The 23,865-nt window shown below is 42.6% G+C and overlaps 1 protein-coding gene across 3 annotated transcripts in view; it reads left to right on the top strand.

The window, feature by feature from the left end:
* The window catches only part of alcama (activated leukocyte cell adhesion molecule a), a 303,924-nt gene extending 280,312 nt beyond the window's left edge, over positions 1-23,612 (top strand). For 2 of the 3 annotated variants that reach the window (XM_086006912.1, XM_086006914.1), the window contains 8 exons: positions 4,377-4,489; positions 6,902-7,037; positions 7,828-7,943; positions 9,975-10,113; positions 11,298-11,345; positions 15,164-15,290; positions 18,403-18,527; positions 21,107-23,612. In XM_086006912.1, the coding sequence (XP_085863038.1) occupies positions 4,377-4,489; positions 6,902-7,037; positions 7,828-7,943; positions 9,975-10,113; positions 11,298-11,345; positions 15,164-15,290; positions 18,403-18,505 (782 nt within the window). In that variant the 3' untranslated portion in view covers positions 18,506-18,527; positions 21,107-23,612. The remainder of the gene's footprint in view (positions 1-4,376; positions 4,490-6,901; positions 7,038-7,827; positions 7,944-9,974; positions 10,114-11,297; positions 11,346-15,163; positions 15,291-18,402; positions 18,528-21,106) is intronic. The other variant, XM_086006913.1, reaches the window with a different exon arrangement.
* The last annotated feature ends 253 nt before the right edge of the window (positions 23,613-23,865 follow it).

The following is a 23,865-nucleotide window of genomic DNA, read 5'->3' as shown; positions in this document are numbered from 1 at the left end:
GTAGCAGTGGGGGAATTAAAAAACAGAACGTGTCAGGAAGGGACAGAAGGTATGGAGTAAAAGGTAAAGTAGTAAAAGGGGAAAAAACAGGAACTAAGTGTCACAAAACATATTTCAAAGTTCTTTATCTGCATGCACGTAGCATTCGTAACAAAATGATGAGTTAACGGCACAAATAACTACATATGGGTATGATCTTGTGGCCATTACAGAAACATGGCTGCAGGGTGACCATGACTGGGAATTAAACATACCAGGTTATTTAACAATCAGGAAGGACAGGCAGGAAGGGAGGGGAGGTGGGGTGGCTATGTTAATAAAGGAAGGAATCACTATAATACAGAGAAATGATATTGGGTCAAAGGAGCAGGATAGTGAAACAGTTTGGGTGGAGATAAGGAATAATAAGGGGAAAAAAACACTAGTGGGCGTAGCCTATAGGCCTCCGAACAGTTGCAACTCTGTTGGACGGAGTATTAATCAGGAAATAGTTGAGGCTTGTAATAAGGGAACAGCTATAATTATGGGGGATTTTAACTATCATATTAACTGGACAAATCAAATTGGGCAGAGCAGCCTTGAGGATGAGTTCATTGAGTGTATTAGGGATGGGTTTCTTGAGCAGTATGTAACTGAACCGACCAGGGGGCAAGCAACCTTAGATTTGGTCCTGTGTAATGAGACAGGATTAATTAAAAATGTCCTAGTAAAGGATCCCCTTGGAATGAGTGACCATAACATGGTTGAATTCCATATTCAATTAGAGGGTGAGAAGGTTGGATCTCAAACAAGCGTGCTGAGCTTGAATAAAGGAGACTATGAAGGTATGAGAGCGGAATTGATTAGAGTGGACTGGGAAAATAGATTAAAGGGTAAGACGGTACATGATCAGTGGTGTACATTTAAGGAGTTATTTTACAACTTCCAAAAAAAAAATATTCCACTGAGGAAAAAAGGGTGTAAAAGAAAAGATAGCCATCTGTGGCTAAGTAAAGTAATTAAGGATAGTATCCGACTAAAAACAAGGGCATATAAGGTAGCCAAATCTAGTGGGAGGATAGAAGATTGGGAAGTCCTTAACAGACAGCAAAAAATAACTAAAAGATTGATTAAGAAAGGGAAGATAGATTATGAAAGTAAATTAGCAAAAAATATAAAAACAGGTAGCAAAAGTTTCTATAGTTATATAAAAAGAAAAAGGGTGGCTAAAGTAAATGTTGGTCCCTTAGAGGATGAGACCGGGAAATTAATGGTGGGAAACATGGAGATGGCAAAAACGCTGAACAAATATTTTGTATCAGTCTTTACGGTAGAGGACACTAAGAATATCCCAACACTGGACAAACAGGGGGCCCTAGGGGGGGGAGGAGCTAAATACGATTAAAATCACTAAGGAAGTGGTACTTGGTAAAATAATGGGACTCAAGGCGGATAAATCCCCTGGACCTGATGGCTTACATCCTAGGGTCTTGAGGGAAGTGGCAGTAGGGATTGTGGATGCATTGCTAATAATTTTCCAAAACTCCCTGGACTCAGCAAAGGTCCCGGCAGATTGGAAAACTGCTAATGTAACACCCTTATTTAAAAAGGGTAGTAGGCAGAAGGCTGGAAACTATAGACCTGTTAGCCTAACATCTGTGGTTGGTAAAATGTTAGAGTCCATTATTAAGGAGACAGTAACGGGACATTTGGATAAACATAATTTAATAGGACAAACTCAGCATGGTTTCATGAAGGGGAAGTCATGTTTGACAAATTTGCTTGAGTTCTTTGAGGAAGTAACATACAGGGTGGATAAAGGGGAACCAGTGGACGTAGTGTATTTAGACTTCCAAAAGGCATTTGACAAGGTGCCACACAAAAGATTATTGCTCAAGATAAAAAATCACGGGATTGGGGGTAATATTCTGGCGTGGGTGGAGGATTGGCTCTCTAACAGAAAGCAGAGAGTTGGGATAAATGGTTCATTCTCAGACTGGCAATCAGTAACTAGTGGTGTTCCGCAGGGGTCAGTGCTGGGTCCCCAACTCTTTACAATCTATATTAACCATTTGGAGGAGGGGACCGAGTGTAACATATCAAAGTTTGCAGATGATACAAAGATGGGAGGGAAAGTAGTGAGTGAGGAGGACATAAAAAACCTGCAAAGTGACATAGACAGGCTAAGTAAGTGGGCAGAGATTTGGCAGATGGAATACAATACTGGAAAGTGTGAGGTTATGCACTTTGGCAGGAAAAATCATAGAGCAAGTTATTATCTTAATGGCAAGAAACTGGAAAGTACTGTAGTACAAAGGGATCTAGGGGTCCTGGTGCACGAAACTCAAAGTTAGTATGCAGGCACAGCAAGTGATCAAGAAGGCCAATGGAATGTTGGCTTTTATTGCTAGGGGGATAGAATATAAAAACAGGGAGGTATTGCTGCAGTTGTACAAGGTATTGGTGAGACCGCACCTGGAATACTGCATACAGTTTTGGTGTCCATACTTAAGAAAAGACATACTTGCTCTCGAGTCAGTACAAAGAAAGTTCACTCGGTTAATCCCGGGGATGAGGGGGTGGTCATATGAGGAGAGGTTGAGTAGATTGGGACTCTACTCATTGGAGTTCAAAAGAATGAGAGGCGATCTTATTGAAACATATAAGATTGTGAAGGGGCTTGATCGGGTGGATGCGGTGAGGATGTTCCCAATGATGGGTGAAACTAGAACTAGGGGGCATAACCTTAGAATAAGGGGCTGCTCTTTCAAAACTGAGATGAGGAGGAACTTCTTCACTCAGAGGGTGGTAGGTTTGTGGAATTTGCTGCCCCAGAAAGCTGTGGAAGCTACATCATTAAATAAATTTAAAACAGAAATAGATAGTTTCCTAGAAGTAAAGGGAATTAAGGGTTACGGGGAGCGGGCAGGAAATTGGACGTGAGTCTAGGTTCGGAACGGTCATGGCCCTGTGGGTAGTGGAGTGGGCCCAGGGGCCGTGTAGCCTGGTTCTGCTCCTACTTCTTGTGTTCTAATTCTGTGTTAGATTTCAGGAGATGGTTTTATTCCTGTTCCTGGCTGGGGTGGAGATCGCCTTTACAGAAGGTAAGTACTGTAGAAAATATAGGGACAGTGTGATCTCCTGGATGAGTTTCGATCGCCTAGATGGGTCGGAGAGGAATTTCCCAGATTTTTTCTCCCAAATTGGCCATTGGGTTTTTTATCTTTTTTTGCCTCTCCCGGGAGATCATATGGGTTCGGGTGGATGGAGAGTGATAGAAGATTTGAGGTTAGGATCAGATCAGCCATGATCTTGTTGAATGGTGGAGCAGGCTCGAGGGGCCGATTGGCCTACTCCTGCTCCTATTTCTTATGTTCTTATGTTAAAATCATATTCACTGTAACAACTCCACTTGGCAACAAGCTTCTGAAAACCTGGTTTTCTGCTTGATTGTGGAACTTTGATTTGCCTGTTGAAATGATCAGAATCAAAAATAAATTTGGATCTTTGGCGTGAATGCCTGAAATGAATGTGGGGAATTTCAATACAATTCCCAATGGATCCGAGTCCATTATACAAAATTAGCAAGAATTCAACTCAATTGTCCACAATCTATAAGAATAGGTAAAATCAGTACATTTCTATTTATTATTATTTTTCTGCATAAACTAGCATTAGTCAATCAGAAAAAACAATTGTGGGATTAAAGGGTCAGTAGTAGCATGGATACGAAATTGGCAGAGACAGAAAGCAGAGAGTAGTGGTGAACAGTTGTTTATCAGATTTGCATTTCTGTTGTTGTTGATGGAAATGAAAATGGGGAGAGATGTAAAATGGGCTGTCCATTCACTGCCACCCGTTTTACACTATTGCACAATGTCAAAATTACCCCCAGGGAGTTGAAAAACACTTGGAATTCCCACTCCTTTTACCACTCACTGCTGGAAGTGCATATGTATGGATGCTGGTTGACGAACAGATGCGACTCAACTGTGCTGCATTCCATAGGTTTTCCATTCTTTATTACTATCCAGTGACCACTGCTGGAGGTGTATGTGAATGGATGTCGGGCAATGACTAGATTGGGCTTGGCTGTAATTCTCTTTATAGTGAAGTAGCCTGCCAACACTCGGGGCTCACGCATGTAGACCGGCCCCTTGGTCGAGGTACCAGATGATACCCTGGGCCTGTGGAACTATAGCCCAGCAAGGAGGCAACAACTTCGAGAGAGGAGGGGAAGGGAGGGCAGAAACTTTGCAGAGACAATCAGCAACAAAAAAGGTTTCTCACCCGTAAAAGCTCCTCAGTTTTAATCTGGGGAAACAAATGACCTGGAAATGTAGGGGAATCTGCTGAGGTGGAGAAATAGTAACTTAAAAATATCCTATTATTAACAGACTTGGCCTTGACTATGAATCCTAATGAAAACGTCTCCAAGATGGTTGGGGAGAATATAACCCTGGAATGTATCGCTGTCTCCTCTGGAACTGTGGATGTTACCCTGATGAAAGTAAGCTGCTGAATATTGCTTCCAACCTATGCTAAACAGCTAGAGTTAGTGCTCAAGAATTTGGTTAGAGAGTTGATGTGATGTGTCAAAGAAATGAGGAGTGAATGCCAAAATTTAGGACCTTAATGAACCCCTCAAATGTCCCAAAGCCCTTCCTCAAATTAGTCCATCTTCACTTTGACTGTTGCTAGGGTTTCAATAATAATTTACTAACCTCTGGGAGATGACTTTATAATTTCTGTTTTGCTTTCTTCCCTTCTTCTTTCTGTAAACGCCTTAAGAGCACATTTTAACTAAAGGCACAGACCAGGTGGGCAGGGCGTGCTTTCCACTTGCCCATTGTTGCCAGCGTGAGGCTCGAGCCATTTTGAGGCCCGGGCCGTATTTACATTCTGCCGACTAGCTGCGGCCACCAAATGGGAGTCCAGCTGCAGCTTCTCGGTTCTGGGAAGATGGGAAATTGACCAGCTTCCATGTTGACCCGGCTGATAATCAGAGCCTGGGGGGAGGTCCTTGGATGGGCTGGTAGCATTTTTGTGGGCCTGGAGGAGCACACTTTGTCCATTTGTACCTCAAAATTGCAATCGGTGTCCTGTGTACATCGTAGATGGTGGCAGCTGAAGCGGCAAAGTTAATGGGGCAGAGAGTGGCCTGATACCATTTTTGGCTCACTCTTGCTACGTTTACGCCGGGCTGATGGAGTTAAAACTAGCCCTCTTGAGTCATCTACCAATCATACCTCTTTTTCCCTCTCTTTTTTTCGCTGTCCCTTTCCATTGTTATTTTCTCTTGATTTTTCAGTCCCTCTCTTTTTTCTTTTCCACCCCTTTTTCTTTCTGTTGACCGAGGTCGATTGCTACGATGAGTCAACAACTTCATTATCGTTGTATCATGTGACTACCAGGATGGTAGAAGTTGAACTAGATGGACCTTGGTCTTTTTTCGTCTAGCATTTCCTTTATTCCTATATTTTCTTTCTATCCTTTATCTTTGATTTTCTCTCCCTAGATTTTTCTTTCCCTCATTTTCTCTCCTTTACACCTACATTTCCTTTGGCTTTCCTCGCCCTCTCTTTTATGAACAAACAAAAATTGCAGCAAGAACAGACCATTAGGTCCATCAATGCGCAGCCTATGCATTGGACGTTGCAGTGTCCTGCACTACCCTTTCCAATTGTTTGTAATGCTAATTTATGGGGAAACCAAAAACAGAAAAAACTCGCCAATTTCAGGAAAAATGCTGGAAAATTCCTCCCGACTCATTAATTTAATCAAGCAGATTTCAAGAGATCATTGTTTCCCATAATGGCACTTAACAAATTTCCTCTTTCTCTCTTCCCCTGATATGTTCTAATGTCCTTTCACTTGGTTTTCTATCCATCACTTCTTCTCTTCCTTGGTTTTGCTCTGCCTCTTTTTCTCTTTTCTTTCTGGTATGAAATGCCTGGTTTACTCATTAGCAGAACCCAGGGTCCACCATTCCAAGGCACAGCACATTGGAACTCCAACATTACTGTGCCAGTTAGATGGCCATCCAGGAGATCTAGTTAACTCAACTCACAATTTGAACAATGTGCTAACCAGTTGGATATGGTGGTGGGTGCTACCAACTACAGTACTATAGCTTTGATATAGATCTCAAAGGTATTGATTGGAAGATAGAGGAGGCATCTGTCCCATTTTGTTTATTCATTTTAAGTACCTAAGGATGTTGGTGGGTGCCAACTTTAGGGATGAAAGGCACTTTGGTCTTTCTTCAAGGTAGCAAAATCCCAATGCAGGTTCAGCTATTGGTGTATAAGACATGTGCATACAGTTTTTCTTCATGGTTCAGAACTCCTAGGCAACAATGGCAGGGCTTCCCCCAGCCCATGGGTGAGATTTACTGCCAAGCTGTGAGGATTTGTAGCAAAAGGGGAAACTGTTTCAGGGAGGGAAGGATTTGGTCTACAATAACCTGCCACTAAGTACTTTAAAGGGGCAGTTCTTGCTCTTATCTTTGCCGAAGCACGAGGACCATGATTAATCAATTAGTGACAAGTAAGCCAGGTATGCGGCATTACGTCTGAAACATCAAATCAGCTGGCACATTGCACTGTGCCATGCGTAGGTCCCTCCACCACGCTGAAAACAAAGGTTTGTTGTAATCCTGATGAGGCAGCTTTGAGATTTGGGACCATGCTGCTGGAGACCGGGTATAAGAATCCTGCTGAGTGTGCTCAGTTCTCTAGGGAAAGGGAACTTTTGTACAAACGATAATTGTATACAGGCTGATAGTTGAATTATGTGTTGCACGGATATCCTGTGCTCCTCTCCTGGGCTGTGGTCACTCCTTGCACTTCTATTTTTTCCCAAAGTTAAATCTAGGCCTCTTTTAATACAGTATGCTTCTGACATGTTCTTTGTGTTTCAGAAGAACAGGTTTTACCAAAGCCCCTTCACAGTGGAGTCACTGCAGTACACGCATTCTGGTACTTACACCTGCCAAGCCAAAATAAAGGAAGTGAAGGAAATGAAGAGAGAAAAAACAGTAATTGTACGAGTGGAAGGTAATACAGCAGCATTGATCAGGCCTATTGTACACTGTGTTCTGGCTATTTTCTCCCCTGCTTTTCTGAAAACAGTAATTCTGAATGATTAGTTCCAGGAGTACCAGTCATCTTCCAGTACCTCGCTATGTACCAAACTCTTTATATGTAAATTTGTACGTGGGGAAAAGTAGTGACTTTAGACAGCATCACAGCTGAGCCCAATCCTGCCCTCATCTGCCAACCAGGCATATAGTTTCCAGGATCACTCAATAGTCAAGAGTTATTTTCCCTAGCCCTAGGGTGCTGAGGCCAGTTTTAGCACCCATAATGCCACTTTGGCTGAGATCAGCTAAGTCAACACAGACGAGAAATTGAACTTGGGACCTTCCGAGTCTGTGTGAATCAATATGATACCGGGGGCAGGGTGCTTTTACCAAATGAGCTATTAAAGTGCTTTACTAGATACACCTTAAGCAGTCTAGAATAAGTTAGGGTAAGTGGACAATCAAGAGACTAGTGTTAAACAACAAGTTTGCAGAGTTGTTAGCAATGTGGGTTAATTTTTCCATGGGCTAGATCTCCATTTGGATCACCAGGGCAGTAATCTGGTGGGGTGGGTCACATGACCCGTGTTGAACCTACCTGATTTTCATTCCATTAATTTCAATGGAATGATAATTGGGCCGGTTCTGTAAGGGGCAGGCGATCCGCCCCACCAGATTACCAACCGGGCAGTGAAGACAAAATTCTATCCCTATGTTTCCTTAAGTTGGCCTTGATTCGTAAACCATTTTTCTTTTTGTTACAGGAAAACCAAGGATAAATAAATTGACAAAGAGGGTCCTGAACAATACTAAAGTGATCAGCTGTGTTGTGGAGGGATTCCCCAAGCCCATTGTCCAGTGGAGCATCAATGGAACTGCTGTAAGTAAGAGAGTGGGGGAGATCTCCTCTGTCTTCTATCTGAAGCAGAATTGTAGCCAACAGTGCTTTATATGGGACCCTGGGCTTTATAAATAGAGGCCTAGAGTACAAAAGCCAGGAAGTTATGCTAAACCTATAAAAAAACACTAGTTCAGCCCCAGCTAGAGTATTGTGTCCAATTCTGGACACCACACTTTAGGATGGACGTGAAGGCTTTGGAGAGGGTAGAGAAGAGATTTACTAGAATGGTTCCAGGGACGAGTGGTTCCAGGGACGAGGGATTACAGTTATGTGGATAGACTGGAGAAGCTGGGGTTGTTCTCCTTAGAGTGGGGAAGGCTAAGAGGAGATTTGACAGAGGTGTTTAAAATCATGAAGGGTTTAGATAGAGTAAATAAAGTGAAACTGTTTCCAATGGCTGAAGGGTCAATAACCAGAGGGCACAGATTTAAAGTGATTGGCAAAAGAACCAGAGGCGACATGAGGAAAAACTTGTTTACGCAACGAGTGGTTCGGATTTAGAATGCACTGCCTGATAGGGTGGTGGAAACAGATTCAATAGTAGCCTTCAAAAGGGAATTGGATAAATATCTGAAGGAGAAAAATTGCAGGGATATGTGGAAAGAGCGGGGAAGTGGGACTAACTGGATTGCTCTTCGAAAGAGCCGGCGCAGACTCAGTGGATTCCTTTTGTGGTATTCTATGATTCTATAAATCAAAGGTCATTTTCCAAATTTATACTGCCAATGGAGAGCCTCGCCCACTGACTGCGCATATTGGGAGGTCAGGTGTGCTGGAGATGATTTTCTGACTATTTACAGTATAGTGCATCCAAATTTCTGATGTGCGTTGTTAGCAGGCACTGGCTGCATGAAGACAGAAAATAACCTGTTAGGTAAATGTGAGCATATTCTACAATGATAATGGTCTTCATTTTTGTTTTATTGGTGATCATTTGGAAAAGTTTCATTTTGTATCTTTGCGGTTTTATCCACTGGGAATTGCATTGAAATTCCATGCCGAATCCGATTAGATAAGTGGCCTGTTGGGATAAAGACCCCACTATGATGAAGTTTTTTAAAAACTAAATTAGATTTCTGTTTATGCCTTGAAATTACATTGTTCAGTATTAGTAATACATTTGTTACTGAAGTCCCTTTGTTTGCTTTTTTAGCAAAGATTTAAACTGTTTTTGAAAAAGCTTGAATTTTTTAAATAAAGATTCTTCACTGTCTTACGGAACTTTATTCTCTGTTCTCTTTAAAATCAGGCAGTGGGACATGGCTTTAGAACTGAAATTCCCACAGGAGTTTGGATCAGGTTCACACATGAAGAAAGGAAATTTGGGTGAGAAACAGATTGAGTGCCCATAGGGCCTTACCTGACCTTGATTACCTCACCCAAATGCCCATTGTTCATGTGTGAACTCGGGCAGTGAATCACTGGACAGTAACCAGGAAGGGCTGATTTTCTTTGTTTCCCTTCCTTTCCCAGGGAGTGGAGGCTAATTGTGCCATCAACATAGCAGCCTGACCAAACCTTCCTGGACTGTACGGTTCAGTTCTACATTGTGCAATGCCGTTACCAAATGAGCCATCAGGGAGCCCCATTTTAGGGTCTTTCTGAAGGAAATTGTCCAATAATGTGCAGATTTTTTGCTGTGGGCACAAGAGGAACTGAGTGGCGACTTCCCAAACTCATGTCAAATATCTGATAGAACAAAGAGACATTCATCTCGTCGTCCAGAGCTGAGTTTGAACCCAGATTCCAAATGTGAAATGACAATAAGGCAAATTTAGCAGTACTGTGCTATGGAATGTGGAGCCTGGCTAGATGGGAGTGCAGGTCAGAGATAGGGCTCCAACACCATGCTGCTGATTCTCTGACCCACACTACTGTTGAGCAAGGCTCCATGCTGGGAGCCCAAACCTGCTCACCGACGTCTACCCTCTCGGGAAATTCCCATAACCCACAATAAATACTGTGCAGTTCCCCAAATGTGAATAAGAAATAGAAATATTTTCATTGCAGCTAAGAGAAGAACCAATAAAGGACAGAAGATCACAGTGGTGCCACAAGATTACAGTACAACCTTCAGAGAACATTACAGTAACGTGCACAGCCATAAACCCCCATGGACAGGATCAAGATACAGTGAATCTAACTGCCAGTGAGTATTCTGCAACATTTTGCAAATAAAATTTAATGGGTGGCAGCTCATTGAACGTATCAAATGGCCTATTAAAAGCCCACGTGCAATGTTTTTGATATTAAGCAAGAGTGTTCCGTTTACACTGTGAAAGTGTTTCTGAAACTTTTGATGAATAGTTTTCAGTTATTCAAAGGGCTTTCCCACAGTTCTTCATATATTTCAGTGTTCACAAGCACAGTTTTCTGACTGGCCACATACCATGTGCTGAAAATTGATTTGCGGATAGTGTAATTCAACGGAGAACATCTCTGAGGCACTTCAACGTGTGATGAGGCGCTAGCAAAGCACCCACTTCAGTTCAGTATTTCCACCATTAACGGAGAATTTTCCATTACTATTTGAATCCAGGCAGTGCTGCCATGGACCAAAAGGAAAGGGAAGCAGGCTGCAAGGAGATTCTTGGTATCTGATGCACGACCCTCTCACCTTTTATCTTCACACACACTCTCTCTCCATTGCTACCTCTCTTGTTTCTCCTTATTTTATCAATACTGGTAGGGTCAGTACCCTTTTGAACTTTTCTTGTTCTTTCTAAGCTCACTGCATCCTCACTGTGTTGAAATGAAGACTCATCGTAATGTCTCTTTCTCTACCTTATTCTTCTCCTGGACCTCAAAACTGTGGCGTCCTTTACCTCACCCAGTTTTTACTGTCTCCTACAATCTTCCGCTGTTCATATTCAGTGGTTGGAATGGAAGATTTTCTGGTGCCACTTTCATTGTGTCATTTTATTTACTGAACTCTTTAAAGATGCAGGGCTGTTTGTTGTCTCTCTCGTTGGCGGGATTGTTTCACTAGTAATACTTCATGGACCGTGATTGCCCCTTCGCCGTTAAAATTGCTCCTATTTTGCAGTGGTCTACCCCCCCCCCCCCCCCCCCCCGGATACTCTGAGCAATTGTGGGAAGCACAATTGATTCCACAATGTTGCTCACTCAGTGTTCTATTTTGACTGCTCCTGATTGTGCTCTATGACCCGTCTCTCACCTCTATCCAGAGTGGCTGCTTTCTTCAAACTGTTTCTGGGGGACAAAGTTTATCTGGCCTTCTTGGGATAAAATACACCATAAATTTAGGGAGCTGGGATAAACCTCCAGGAACGGGTTCAAATTAACTCACCTTTCTCTTTGTATTTTTTTTAGTGCGATTCAAGGAACCGGACGATGGAACTCTCGAGACCGACCCTTCAGGTAGGTACTAGATTCTCACTTCAGCTATAACCTGCCTGTCGAAACATACAATCTGATGCATCATCAAGGCGATGAAGTCACTAAAGTGGGGAATGGAATGATACTCCTCTTCATTCCTGCTGAGAGCACTGCTACCATTCACATTTAGCACAGGGTCCCCCTGCTCACACTTTTATTCCTTCCTGCTTTTATACCTGTTTTTTTCTCCTTCCTATATTCTTTCCTGATGGCTTCTTGCTGGGTTACAGCTTTCCATGCATTCTTCCTGTATATGTACCTATATAGTGAGCACGGAATATTAGAGCTGAACATAGTCCTGTCCTCGCCCAGTATACACACACACACTGGATGATTTCTTTCTTTTTTTCCCTCCAAACTAATTCCTAGGTAGCTGCCCAACCTGGTGGCAGTCAGTGTGGGGTGGATAACAGATTATATGCTAAATATATAGGGGGCGAATGCCTGCAGAGGCTCTCTGGTTTTGTCCTTTGTCAAATCTTTTTTTGCTCTTTATTTTGGAGGCTCATCACGTCATTTGGAAGTCTCCTACGAGACTGTTCCATGTTCGGGAATTTCCCTAAAATGAGGAGGAAGGCTGAAAAATGTTTCCCTCGTGGGGATTCCTCTCTCCTCTGTTTATTTGTTGGAGAAGGAAGAGGCAGCTCATAAGGACACATTGCAGATACCCAGCTACCAGGGTGTATAGGCCCAGAAGATCACATTGGACTGTCTTCCTGGAGTTATGTGTAAGGAGGTTGTGGTTCACCCCAAAAGCCCCAAAGAAGCTTTGTACCATCCTGCAGGGAGATCTACAAACTTCTTCAAGAACCAGGACAGCACTTCTGTGGCTCAGAAAGTTACTACTATGCTTCATTTTGTGGCCAGTGGCTCATCCCAAGGGCAACAGGTGACTTCAGCCAGGTCAGTCAGTTTGCCTTCATGCATAATGCATGTTATTCATGCCCTATTTTCTAGGGCAACTCCGTTCATTACATTTGGCAAGAATCAAGACAAATAGGTGAACTGGCCATTAATTTTTCAGATTGCTGGGTTTCCACAAGTACTTGAATAGATTGTACTTGTGTGGCCATATGAGCACTTACTGTCAACCCACACCATTATGTTAACTAGTAGCGATTTTCCTCTCTTACTCAATTAGTATGCGGCTACAGGCGCAGGTTTCTGCATGTCAGTGCCCAATATGCAGGTATCTGTTATGATTAGTTCATCCTTAAGCAGTCGAGTGTTCATGCACTTTTTCAGAATCAAGGGCAAGGCACTAGCTGGTTTCTTGAAGACGAGGGGTATCCAAAACTATCATAGTTCCTAACACCATTGAAAAGGACCATTGAAATGGGTAGGCACATCTGCACTCAGTTTAAAATTGAACAGGCCATTGGCATGCTGAAGGGAACAATTAGGTGCCTGGATCGGTCCAAGGGTTCCCTCTAGTGTGCTCCCAATGTTGAGTTATGAATTGTGGTGGCCTGCTGTGTCTGCCACAGTTCTGCTTTTCTGAAAGGCCTTTCATTGAGAAACCTACAGGGGAGATTGAGTCAGAAGCTGAACCCCTGAGGCAGAAGACATTAGGAGGTCACAGTCAGCTGATGGGAGAGAGCTGCAAGACAAACTCATCAGACAGATTTTCAGTAATGCGAGATCAGATTATTATGGTTATACAACATATGTAATAACAAGAAAGTTAGATATAATTTACATGTACAACTCTTCATCACACTCCATTAATCATTAAAAGCTGAAGTCCCATGATGGCCCACAAGTTCAAAAACATCTTTTCCACTTTCAGTGATGCTTCATGTTTCGAAAAGAAAAAAATATAAACATCACTTTTTTTACAAAAACAATCATATAAAGCTTTTGGAACAGAAGAAGTCTTTAGACTCGTGACTGTGCACTCCCCTTGTGACTTTTGCTTCTTCCTCATTCCGAATAAGTGCAACCTGAGGGCCTGGCATCTGAGATGTGGATGGCTGCTCTATATGACTGAGCTGCTTGGGACGGAGGTGACCCACATCTCGGGGCCGCTGAGTCCTGAGATGGACCCATGCATGACAGTCTGCTTCTCTGAGCTTGGAATCTGCAGCGCCTTGGCTTTCTTTTAACTCGGAAGGCATCTGAGGGGGGTTGAGCAAAGAACTGGTGCTGCTGTCCTGAGGGAAGGCAGTTATCGTGCAGCCACCTCCTGCTCTCCCCCTAGTCATGGGATGGGGAAAATGGTTGCCACTGATCTGTAAGAACGCCAATCTTATTGGACATCCGGTGGTCATGAAAGGCGCTATATAAATGCAAGTCTTTTATTGGAATTATTAATATCCCCTAATTCCTGGGAGAAAATATCCAAATTCTCTGCAAACCTTCCGAAGTGGTGATGGAGATCTCTGAATACAATAGATATTGCTCTCTCACTTCTGTCACCCTCTGAGAAGTTGGAGGCTCTCTTCTTACTGGGTCATGTTGGCCATGTCTTCACATTGTTGCATGTTGGTTCTGCTTTAAAAGCAGTCCAGGTTTAAATGCAACACCTCTGTCCTTACAAGAACTTCTTCTCCCACAAGAATTTCCAGGTCTCCATGTACCTTTGTCTGATACTCTAAAGAGCTGACCCACAGTTTCTAACAGTCAGTACTGGAGGGCATTGGGCAGGTGGAAGTTTTGCTGCACCACCAGCGATGGATGGCGGGACTCAGAATTTCAAGGCCATCATTTTTATGCTTCCACCAAACGTTTGACAATGAAAGCGCTTTAAACACACAGTGGCCACTAGATGGAGCCTGTCTGCCAGTTCATTTATGGTTTGATGTATGAAGGATGTAAGCTGGGTTGTTATTACAGAAGTGCAGTATTTGTGCAGCTTTAGTTCGCTCGTACTTAAGGTATTCGTAATTCGTACTAATTTCACAATCGTAAATACAAATCAGAAATGTTGCCATTTTTATTTTGTATTTAGAAGTCGGACGACAAAGGCCGTACCTTTTCGTACTTTGTGACTTCTTTATTCTGTCTTGCAGCTCGTGTGGAGCATTTACTTTTTGCTGCTTGTTTTTTCATTGCCATCACGGTATAAAAAAGCGTGGTTCCATTCCTACCTGTCCCACACAGCCAGCCCATAATCTAGCAATGCCTTCTTTTCCCATGCACCCCGCTATAAACTCTGCTCACTTGTCATTGACTCACTCCCTCCCCAGCCACATACTCAGGCTGAATCAGCTCGTGCAAAACCTTGGCATCCTGATCTCCAAACCCTATATCCTATCCATTACCAAGGCCACTTACTCTCCACGCTGAAACATCACTTGCCTCCGTCTCTACCTAACCGCTACCAAAACCCTTACCCATACTTTTGTCTGCGCTAGATTCAGTTACTCCTGTGCCTTCCTTGCTGAGCTTCCATCCTCCATAAACTAAAATAGGGGGAGAAATTCAACTTGCAGCCAAAACGGGCGGCAATTCAGCATGACAATTGCTCCGCCGGTATGAGGCTCAAGCCAGATTCGGCACCGGGCCTCATTTGAATGAAAGCGGCGCGCTGCGGGTGCCAAACGGGTGTCCTGATGCAGCTTCCTGATTGGAGCCATGGCATTCCCGATCGGAGCCATGGCATTCCCGATCTGTAGGGTTGGGTACCTCATTGGCCAGTGCATTTACCTGCGGAGCCATTAATTTCTGTCAGTGGAAAGTATCGTTGAGTGAACAGGTGATTGTTACCATATTGGGTCACAGTACGGTCCAATTGATTAAAAAAGTTGGTTGAATATTGTGACTTAAGAAATCTGACTGGAATGTTTTTTCTCCTGCAGACCCAAAAAATAAAGATGACAAGAGCAAAGGTGGTGACCAGGCCAAGGTGATAGTGGGAGTCATCGTAGGCCTACTAATAGCTGCAGTCATCGCTGGTGTAGTTTACTGGTTGTACAAGAAGAAAAGGTATGCAGCAGTGTATCAGTCAGTAACAACAGCTTGTATTTGTACGGTGTCTTTCACACAACAAGGCTTCCCCATTACAACGTTTTAATAGCTTCTCACTTCATTATGGAACAGGAAAAATCCCCAAAAATTTCACTCCCCTGAATTCCCTGGACTCCTCTGAGCTCCCTGGTAAAGAAATGGATACCTGAAAGGGGCTTCTTTGTAATAAACTGTAGCAGGGAACTTTGTGCAATTTCAACATTTCTTTCTGTTTCTAGTTCCAGTAATTTCAATATTTTTGAGCATTAAAGATATCATTGTGGAGACGAAGTCCCGTCTTCACACTGAGGATACCCTCCATCATGTTATGTGGCACTACCACCGTGCTAAATGGGATAGATTCAGAACAGATCTAGCAGCTCAAAACTGGGCATCCATGAGGCACTGTGGGCCATCAGCAGCAGCAGAATTGTATTCCACCACAATCTGTAACCTCATGGCCCGGCATATCCCTCACTCTACAATTACCACCAAGCCAGGGGACCAACCCTGGTTCAATAAGGAGTGTAGAAGAGAATGCTAGGAGCAGCACCAGGCATACCTAAAAATGAGGTGCCAACCTGGGGAAGCTGCAACACAGGACTACATGCATGCTAAAAAGCGGAAGCAGCATGCTATAGACAGGGCTAAGCGATCCCACAATCAACGGATCAGATCAAAGCTCTGCAGTCCTGCCACATCCAGTCGTGAATGGTGGTGGACCATTAAACAACTAACAGGAGGAGGAGGCTCCATGATTATCCCCATCCTCAATGATGGTGGAGCCCAGCACATGAGTGCAAAAGACAAGGCTGAAGTATTTGCAACCATCTTCAGCCAGAAGTTGCCGACTGGATGATCCATATCGGCCTAATCTCGAGGTCCCTACCATCATAGAAGCCAGTCTTCAGCCAATTTGATTCACTCCACGTGATATCAAGAAACGGCTGAGCGCACTGGATACAGCAAAGGCTATGGGTCCCGACAACATCCCAGCTATTGTGCTGAAGACTTGTGCTCCAGAACTAGCCGCGCCTCTAGCCAAGCTGTTCCAGTACAGCTACAACACTGGCATCTACCCGACAATGTGAAAAACTGCCCAGGTCTGTCCTGTCCACAAAAAGCAGGATAAATCGAACCCGGCCAATTACCGCCCCATCTGTCTAGTCTCAATCATCAGCAAAGTGATGGAAGGTTTAATCAACAGTGCTAACAAGCGGCACTTACTCGCCAATAACCTGCTCACTGATGCCCAGTTTGGGTTCTGCCAAGAGCACTCGGCTCCCGACCTCCTTTCAGCCTTGGTCTAAACATGGACAAAGGAGCTGAATTTCAGAGGTGAAGTGAGAGTGACTGCCCTTGACATCAAGGCAACATTTGACCGAGTGTGGCATCAAGGAGCCCTAGTAAAACTGAAGTCAATGGGAATTGGGGGGGGGGGGGGGGGGGGGGAAACTCTCCACTGGCTGGAGTCATACCTAGCACAAAGGAAGATGATTGTGGTGGTTGAAGGTCAATCATCACAGCCCCAGGACATCGCTGCAGGAGTTCCTCAGGGCAGTGTCCAAGGCCCAACCATCTTCAGCTGCTTCATCAATGACCTTCCCTCCAACATAAGGTCAGAAATGGGGATGTTTGCTGATGACTGCATAGTGTTCAGTGCCATTCACAACTCCTCAGATAAGAAGCAGTCCATGCCCACATGCAACAAGACCTGGGCAACGTTCAGGCTTGGGCTGATAAGTGGCAGGTAACATTCGCGCCACAGAAGTGCCAGGCAATGACTATCTCCAACAAGCAAGAGTCTAACCACCTCCCCTTTACATTCAATGGCATTACCATCACTGAATCCCACACCATCAACATCCTGGGGGTCACCATTGACCAGAAACTTAACTGGACCAGCCACATAAATACTGCGGCAACAAGAGCAGGTCAGAGGCTAGGTATTCTGTGGTGAGTGTCTCACCTCCTGACTCCTCAATGCCTTTCCACTATCTACAAGGCACAAGTAAGGAGTGTGATGGAATACTCTCCATTTGCCTGGATGAGTGCAGCTGCAACAACACTCAAGAAGCTCGACACCATCCAGGACAAAGCTGCCCGTTTGATTGGCACCCCATCCACCACCCTAAACATTCACTCCCTCCACCACCGGCATACCATGGCTGCAGTGTGTACCATCTACAAGATGCACTACAGCAACTCACTAAGGCTTCTTCGGCAGCACCTCCCAAACCCGCGACATCTTCCATCCTGACTTGGAAGTATATCGCCAATCCTTCATCGTCGCTGGGTCAAAATCCTGGAACTCCCTACCTAACCACTGTAGGAGTACCTTCACCACATGGACTGCAGCAGTTCAAGAAGGCGGCTCACCACCACCTTCTCAAGGGCAACTAGGGATGGGCAATAAATGCTGGCCTTGCCAGTGACGCCTAGATCCCATAAGCGAATTTTTAAAAATTACCTTTGGAGAAACAGTCCTAGGGAATTAACTCGGTGGAGCTATTGAACCTGACAGTGTAGGCAACGTACTTTACTGGTGACTTACTCTGTGATCAGGTGGCATACAGCTGGGTTCAAAGTTGCTGTTTTCATTAAAATGGACAAAGTTGCTTGACTACATGGGCTGTCAGTGACATCACTGGAACAGCCCTTGAGGATAGAAGGACCGAATACTGACTCATCATTGGGGGAGAACATTTGGGCTGGGATTTTCTGCTTCTACACATACCAAGGAAAGTGAGCACAGAATCTGAAATGCCTTGCCTTGATGTTTTGTCTTTCGAACATCAAAGGATATTTTTATAAATCTACTCAACAATCTACTGTTGCACATGGGGGGAGGAGACCAATTATAGTTTGCAGGTGAAGCAGGGTTAGCGGTTGGGGGTTAATTGGACCGGAGCATGCAGACTTAATTCAGTCACCATTTTAAAGGCGCTATATAAATGCAAGTCTTTGTTTCATCTTTTCATTGTTGCATTAGCAGTTTCTTTTGTTGCTGAATACTGGGTCTTTAAATATAAATTGAGATTGACTCTGCACTTTGATTCATTCTGCTCTTTAAACCTCATTCTCTTAACAGCCCAACATCAAAAAGCAAAACCAACGAAAGAGGCACTGCTGATGAGATCAAGAAGATAAATAAGGGAGATAACAACCACACATCAGGCTCCTCAGCTGTATAACCACGTCGTCTCAACAAGCCAGGTATGGCTCTCCATAAAACACAAAAGCGCTCGAGCTACTCCTAATAAATTAACTATAATTGCACTGCTTTATTAGCTACTATCATCACTATTATTACACTGAGAGTGCCATTGTGTGTTGAAACTAATAGTATATGGTAGAGGATGAGTATTGAGGCTATCGTTTAATGAAGGACGTCAACAACAACATAAACCTGAAGAATAATGTTTAAGTGGTTTATGGATGTCATCCAAATCCCAAGATTCAATTGACTGAAGAGTGAGAGGTTATCTTGATGACTGGTCTATGGAATAATGGTCATATGATTTACAAAAGTGGATACTAAGGGAATTATCCTGACTTCCAAAGCAGAGTTATGAGAAGTAAGAGCCTAAAAGTACTCTTCAAAGTGTTTGATTTGGTTTATTTCCTTGAAATGTTATAAAAATATGCTGTTGTATTCTGCACTTTTTGCATACGAATTGCATGTTATTTTGCTTTAATTTTGCACGTTTGGCATCACGCTCTACTCTTCTTCATTGTGAGTAAGTGGCCTTGGTAAAGGATAGGATATAGGGTTTGGAGATCAGGATGCCAGGGTTTTGCACGAACTGATTCAGCCTGTGCTGTCAGCTCAGCTTTGATGAAATGTTCTTTTTTAATATAAACAGAGGCAAATAAAGGAGTTAATGTGTTGGCATCAAAAGTGTTGTAATTTTGGCTGTGAATAACAGAAAAACTGTCTTCACTGACAAAACCACCAGTCTCTTGGCAGCAGTGTTATATTTTGTATTCTCAGCTGCTTAGCAAATATGTTTCAGATTCCTTGGACTTCATGTCCAATTACAGCACAGTCCAGAGTTTAGATTACTTTCCAAAATCTAGAAATCACAGTTGACATGTCCCCATGTTGCTATGGAAATAGTAATCGCCACCAGCTTACTGTAATCTGTTCTATGTATCTTGGTCATCCACTTAGCAATGACTCTGCTGTAACTGAAGCTGAGCATGAGCCTGGACTCTACACGGTCTTGCTGTAGGGATGTGTTCTGTTTTTCAGCATTTACCTGTTTGAGTTTTTGAACGTTGACTTGTAAAACAAAGGGAATTCTACAATTTCCACAGCATTCCAATATGTTCCCCTCTTTGAAGGTGCTGACTCTCACTAGCCAACTTTTCCATGTCTGGTACACTTTGTTTGATACCTCACCCAAGGAGCTATACTTCATACCTGAACAGTGGATGGTTATAGGCTGCACAGATGTGGATAAAATGGACCATACAGTTCTCATCGACTGACCCCGGGCGATGTCCACATATTAACCTTTCTAGCTGTTCTCATTGGAACAACGAACATGGGAAGGAGAACCATCAGCTCATTGTTTCCTCTCCTTACACCAGGGATGCTGAGGTCAATTGTTGCTATTTACTGCCGCCTGCTGAGATCAGCTAACTTAGTACAGAATGTGTATTGAACCTCGGACTCAGTTATTCGCTTGATGGTACTTTACTCATTGACCTATCCCGGGGGAAGCTAGCTGCAGGAGGGTTATAGTCCCAAACTGTTTCAGGACATTTCAGGCATTTTGGTCTGAACCAGTGTTTTTCTTTAAAATTTGCCACTATTAATTCTTTGGGTAAAAGTGCAGAGCCCTACTGAATAATTTTAAACTTCAAACAACTTAGTGCTTTTATGCCGTGCATTTAAATTCTCAGTGTTCCTATAGCTCATCCCACAGTCTATGTAATCCTAATTCTGACCGTTAACCTACAAAACTGCTACTTGTTCAGTACTCCTATCCATATTACACACATTCCCTTTATATTGCTTGGGATACATAAGACAATGTACCAACTCTTCCCGGAAGAACAATGGCAAGTTCACGACGCACGCCATTATTATTGCGCAAATCGGCCAGCGAGTTCAGGGAAAGAAGAGATATGCCATGAGTTCCGCAGCACCATAACTTGCTGCTAGTTTTACGCCGCTCCGCCTCGCATAAACGGCATCTCGCTCTTAGCCTCCCAGTTCTTTTTAAGAACTTGCTGGATTTGCACAAAAGTTAGGGCTCAAACTTAACAGCGCAAGTACCCTTTTACTGATGTGATAATTGTTAATGCAATGCCAATCAACTGCTCTCCCCACAAAGGGAACAATTTAAACTGTTGAGTCTCATTCTTGCATGTAGTAAATTCTTACAGATTTAAAAAATTTCAACTTTAATTTTTTTTTAATTCTTACTTTTCCTGTGTCTCTTTTTTTCTCTCTTAATTCAGTCTTTCTCTTCATTTCTCTTTCTGTACTGGATTTAACTCTTAATTCATCCTCCTTCTGTGTCGTCGTTCTTGTTTCTTTTTCAATTCTTAAATCTCATTGGTTAAATAGATAAGACTGTTGGTCCCGTGGTTCACCAAGGTCCCGATGCCCCGGTCACGGCACCGTTATCAGCTCGCATTTCCAGCAAGTTATGTCGCAAATTATATTCAAGCTGAAGGGTACAGGAAAAAGTCTATCCAATGGCACACATCAAGATCTGGTCCAGTGAATTTCAAATAAGGTGCTTTCCAATTTGATGATGATTTTTTCCCCTTCTTTCTAGGGAAAGGAAAACATCTATTAAGATACAGATTGGCCAAGGACATGATTGCCATTGAAACAGCGAATTGTAAGATATGCTGAAATCGGCAGCAAGTTGAAATTGCCATGCTCCACCACCACTGGCAATGCCTTATCTCTAAGACACAGAAGTACAAATATCTCCAGCTGAATATCCAAATATTTTTAATGAAACACATTGAACCTGTTTGTTACACTTTGAGGGCTGAAGTAGCATTTTACCTAAACTGTTGTACAATGGGGGAAAATGATCTCCTCTCAGACACAACACTGACAGGGTAAATATGCAGTAACTTTTCATTGGATTCAACACTTACAGTAAATGGCTAATATTAGAAAGAGGTGACTAAGAGCTACTTCTTGCTCACACTAAGGTACTCAGTCCTCAAAGGGATAATAAAGTTTCCCATTGTAACAAGTGAGGGTTTAAGATTTTTTTTTAATGTGTCTCATTGTTTTGAATATCTGCACTGATGTGTTTGCTTTAAATGTTAATATAATTTTCCAGGGGGTGGTGAATGCTTTCATATGCCATTTCCTTATGGCATTGGTTTATGGGTTAATGTGGATCATACTTCAAATGTATTTTTTTTAAATATTAGCTTCAGGTTAATTTCCATGGCAATTCTGGTTAGTAAGAGTTGGTACAATGCAAAGATGTCAAGAAATCCACCAGCTGAGTTGGTGTTAAATCATTTTTGGACTTCAGTGGAACTTCCATTATCCTCCATAATGGAGGCAACCCCTAGCAGATAGTTTAGTCTCTTGACTTTTGGTTTTGGATGTGTGGTACAGCAATCCCCTAGGAATGGGAAGGAAGACAAGTAAAAACATTGAAATTAATCTTCCTGGGTTGCAAGATTGATTTATGTTGGGAGGAGATTGGGGTTAACATGCAACAATGTTAGAAAAGGGCAACATCTCATGCAAAGCTTTATCCTCCAAATATTCTGATGGATAATCGGGAAGGCAGATAATTGGAGCACAGGTAATGGAGGTTCCACTGTCCCTTATCAGTTACTGGTTTGCATTTAAATTTTCCTGATCCTTATCTCAGCCTTGCTGCTAGTTTAACCAACTAGTCACACAGCTTAAAGCACACTGTGTAATGGCCAATTTCAATTTGTTGGAATACGTCTGTGTTTTTACAGTGATGTACCCTCCTGCTCTCACACTTGCATTTTTGTTGGAGAAAGGTGCATGCACATATTCTCATCCAATGTGCCTCCCACCAAAACTGGAAATAGGGAGGGAAGAGATGCGTGTGCAATTAATGCATCCTTTTATACTAATCTTAACTGTCGCATCTACAGATTACAAACTTAAGTGGATGTGATATGGCAGATGGTATCCAAAAAAATATGAAAAATATTAGAGGCCAAATATAAATGATAACTAGGAATTCAAACTATTTTGTTTACAAGCGCTCTGCAAAACCCTTTGTCCACTCAACAACTTGGTTCATAACATTAGTGCATTATGTAGACAGGATTTGAGCAAAAAAATTGAGGATGGGAAAAGTCAACTCCGATTGCTATGTGTAGCATCGTAAATACACTCAAAGAATGTGTTTACAATGTCATTGCACACTGACTGGATCCCCATATGGATTTTACCAGACAAAAAACATAAGAGCTTTTAGAAAAATAAAAGTAGAAGATAGCAATTGATCAGATGTTTAATTTGCCATAAAAAGTACTAAATGTCTAGACATTGTGGGATGACTGATGAATACACAAGATGTTTGTATAATAAATATGCTAAGATTGTGCACGTTTCTTAAGGAATTTATTCAATTCGTTTCCGTGGTGACCTGATATATGGGCTACTTTTTTCTCTGCAAACTACAATCTCCAATTCTGTGATGTCACTTTTTTCATGTACTGTAGTGAGATTTAGACTTTTGGAAAACGTATTCGCCAGATGTTTGTTGTAGCACATTCAAAGAGGTTGTGGACCCTTGGAAATTCACATACCTCCCCAGAATATTTACATGTTAGTGTGTTTATTCAGTCCCGACCACGGAATTGCTGAGGTTAGCAGTGCAGGCGATTAACTAAAATTGGGTCATTTAAAATGACATCTGGACTTTTTTATTCATTAATCAATGATATATTGTGCATTTTATGTTTTTCTGTTATGTAGGTACAACATTAAGTTCATTGTTGCACGAAGACTTGTTATTCCCCAATGATTGAATAAGTCTCAGAATGACACACAGACCAGAGAAAATCAATGTTGTCCCCTAACCACACAGCCTCATTGAGACATCATTAACAAAAAACATTAGTTTGAGTTTGCATGGAAGTGGATGGAACTATGCAAACACCAGTATAAATCCCAGAATCCCCTGTAATAAAAATGGCATTTAACTTATTCAGTCATCATATGCCAGTGACCCTAATTAGTTAGCCTGATACCCTGTACAAAAACCATTCCTGATCTTTAATCTTTCCAGTTTGCTAAAAATAAATGTTTTGAAGCTTTAATGGTCTCCAGTGTATTATTTATTCAGCGGTTAAAAACTGATCAAATTCTACTCCTGAGCTGTTTATGTTCAATATGTGTGTTTCAAAAACACAAGTCGGTGTACAGGGTACGGTGCTCCCAGAATTACTTCAGCTGCTAAGTGAATCCTTGAACAATGGCTATCCAAGGATTCTAATTTTTAATTAGATCTGCCAAACCTATTGGATTGAGTTACATATTTTGAGATATCCAAAGCTGCTGATGTTTGAATTT

This window comes from Somniosus microcephalus, chromosome 14 (genome assembly GCF_052327205.1).
Source record: "Somniosus microcephalus isolate GS21.2 chromosome 14, FLI_Smic_1.0, whole genome shotgun sequence".
Classification (NCBI taxonomy): domain Eukaryota; kingdom Metazoa; phylum Chordata; class Chondrichthyes; order Squaliformes; family Somniosidae; genus Somniosus; species Somniosus microcephalus.
The sequence above is the reverse complement of the archived record's forward strand: the minus strand, read 5'-3'. Positions and strand labels throughout refer to the sequence as shown.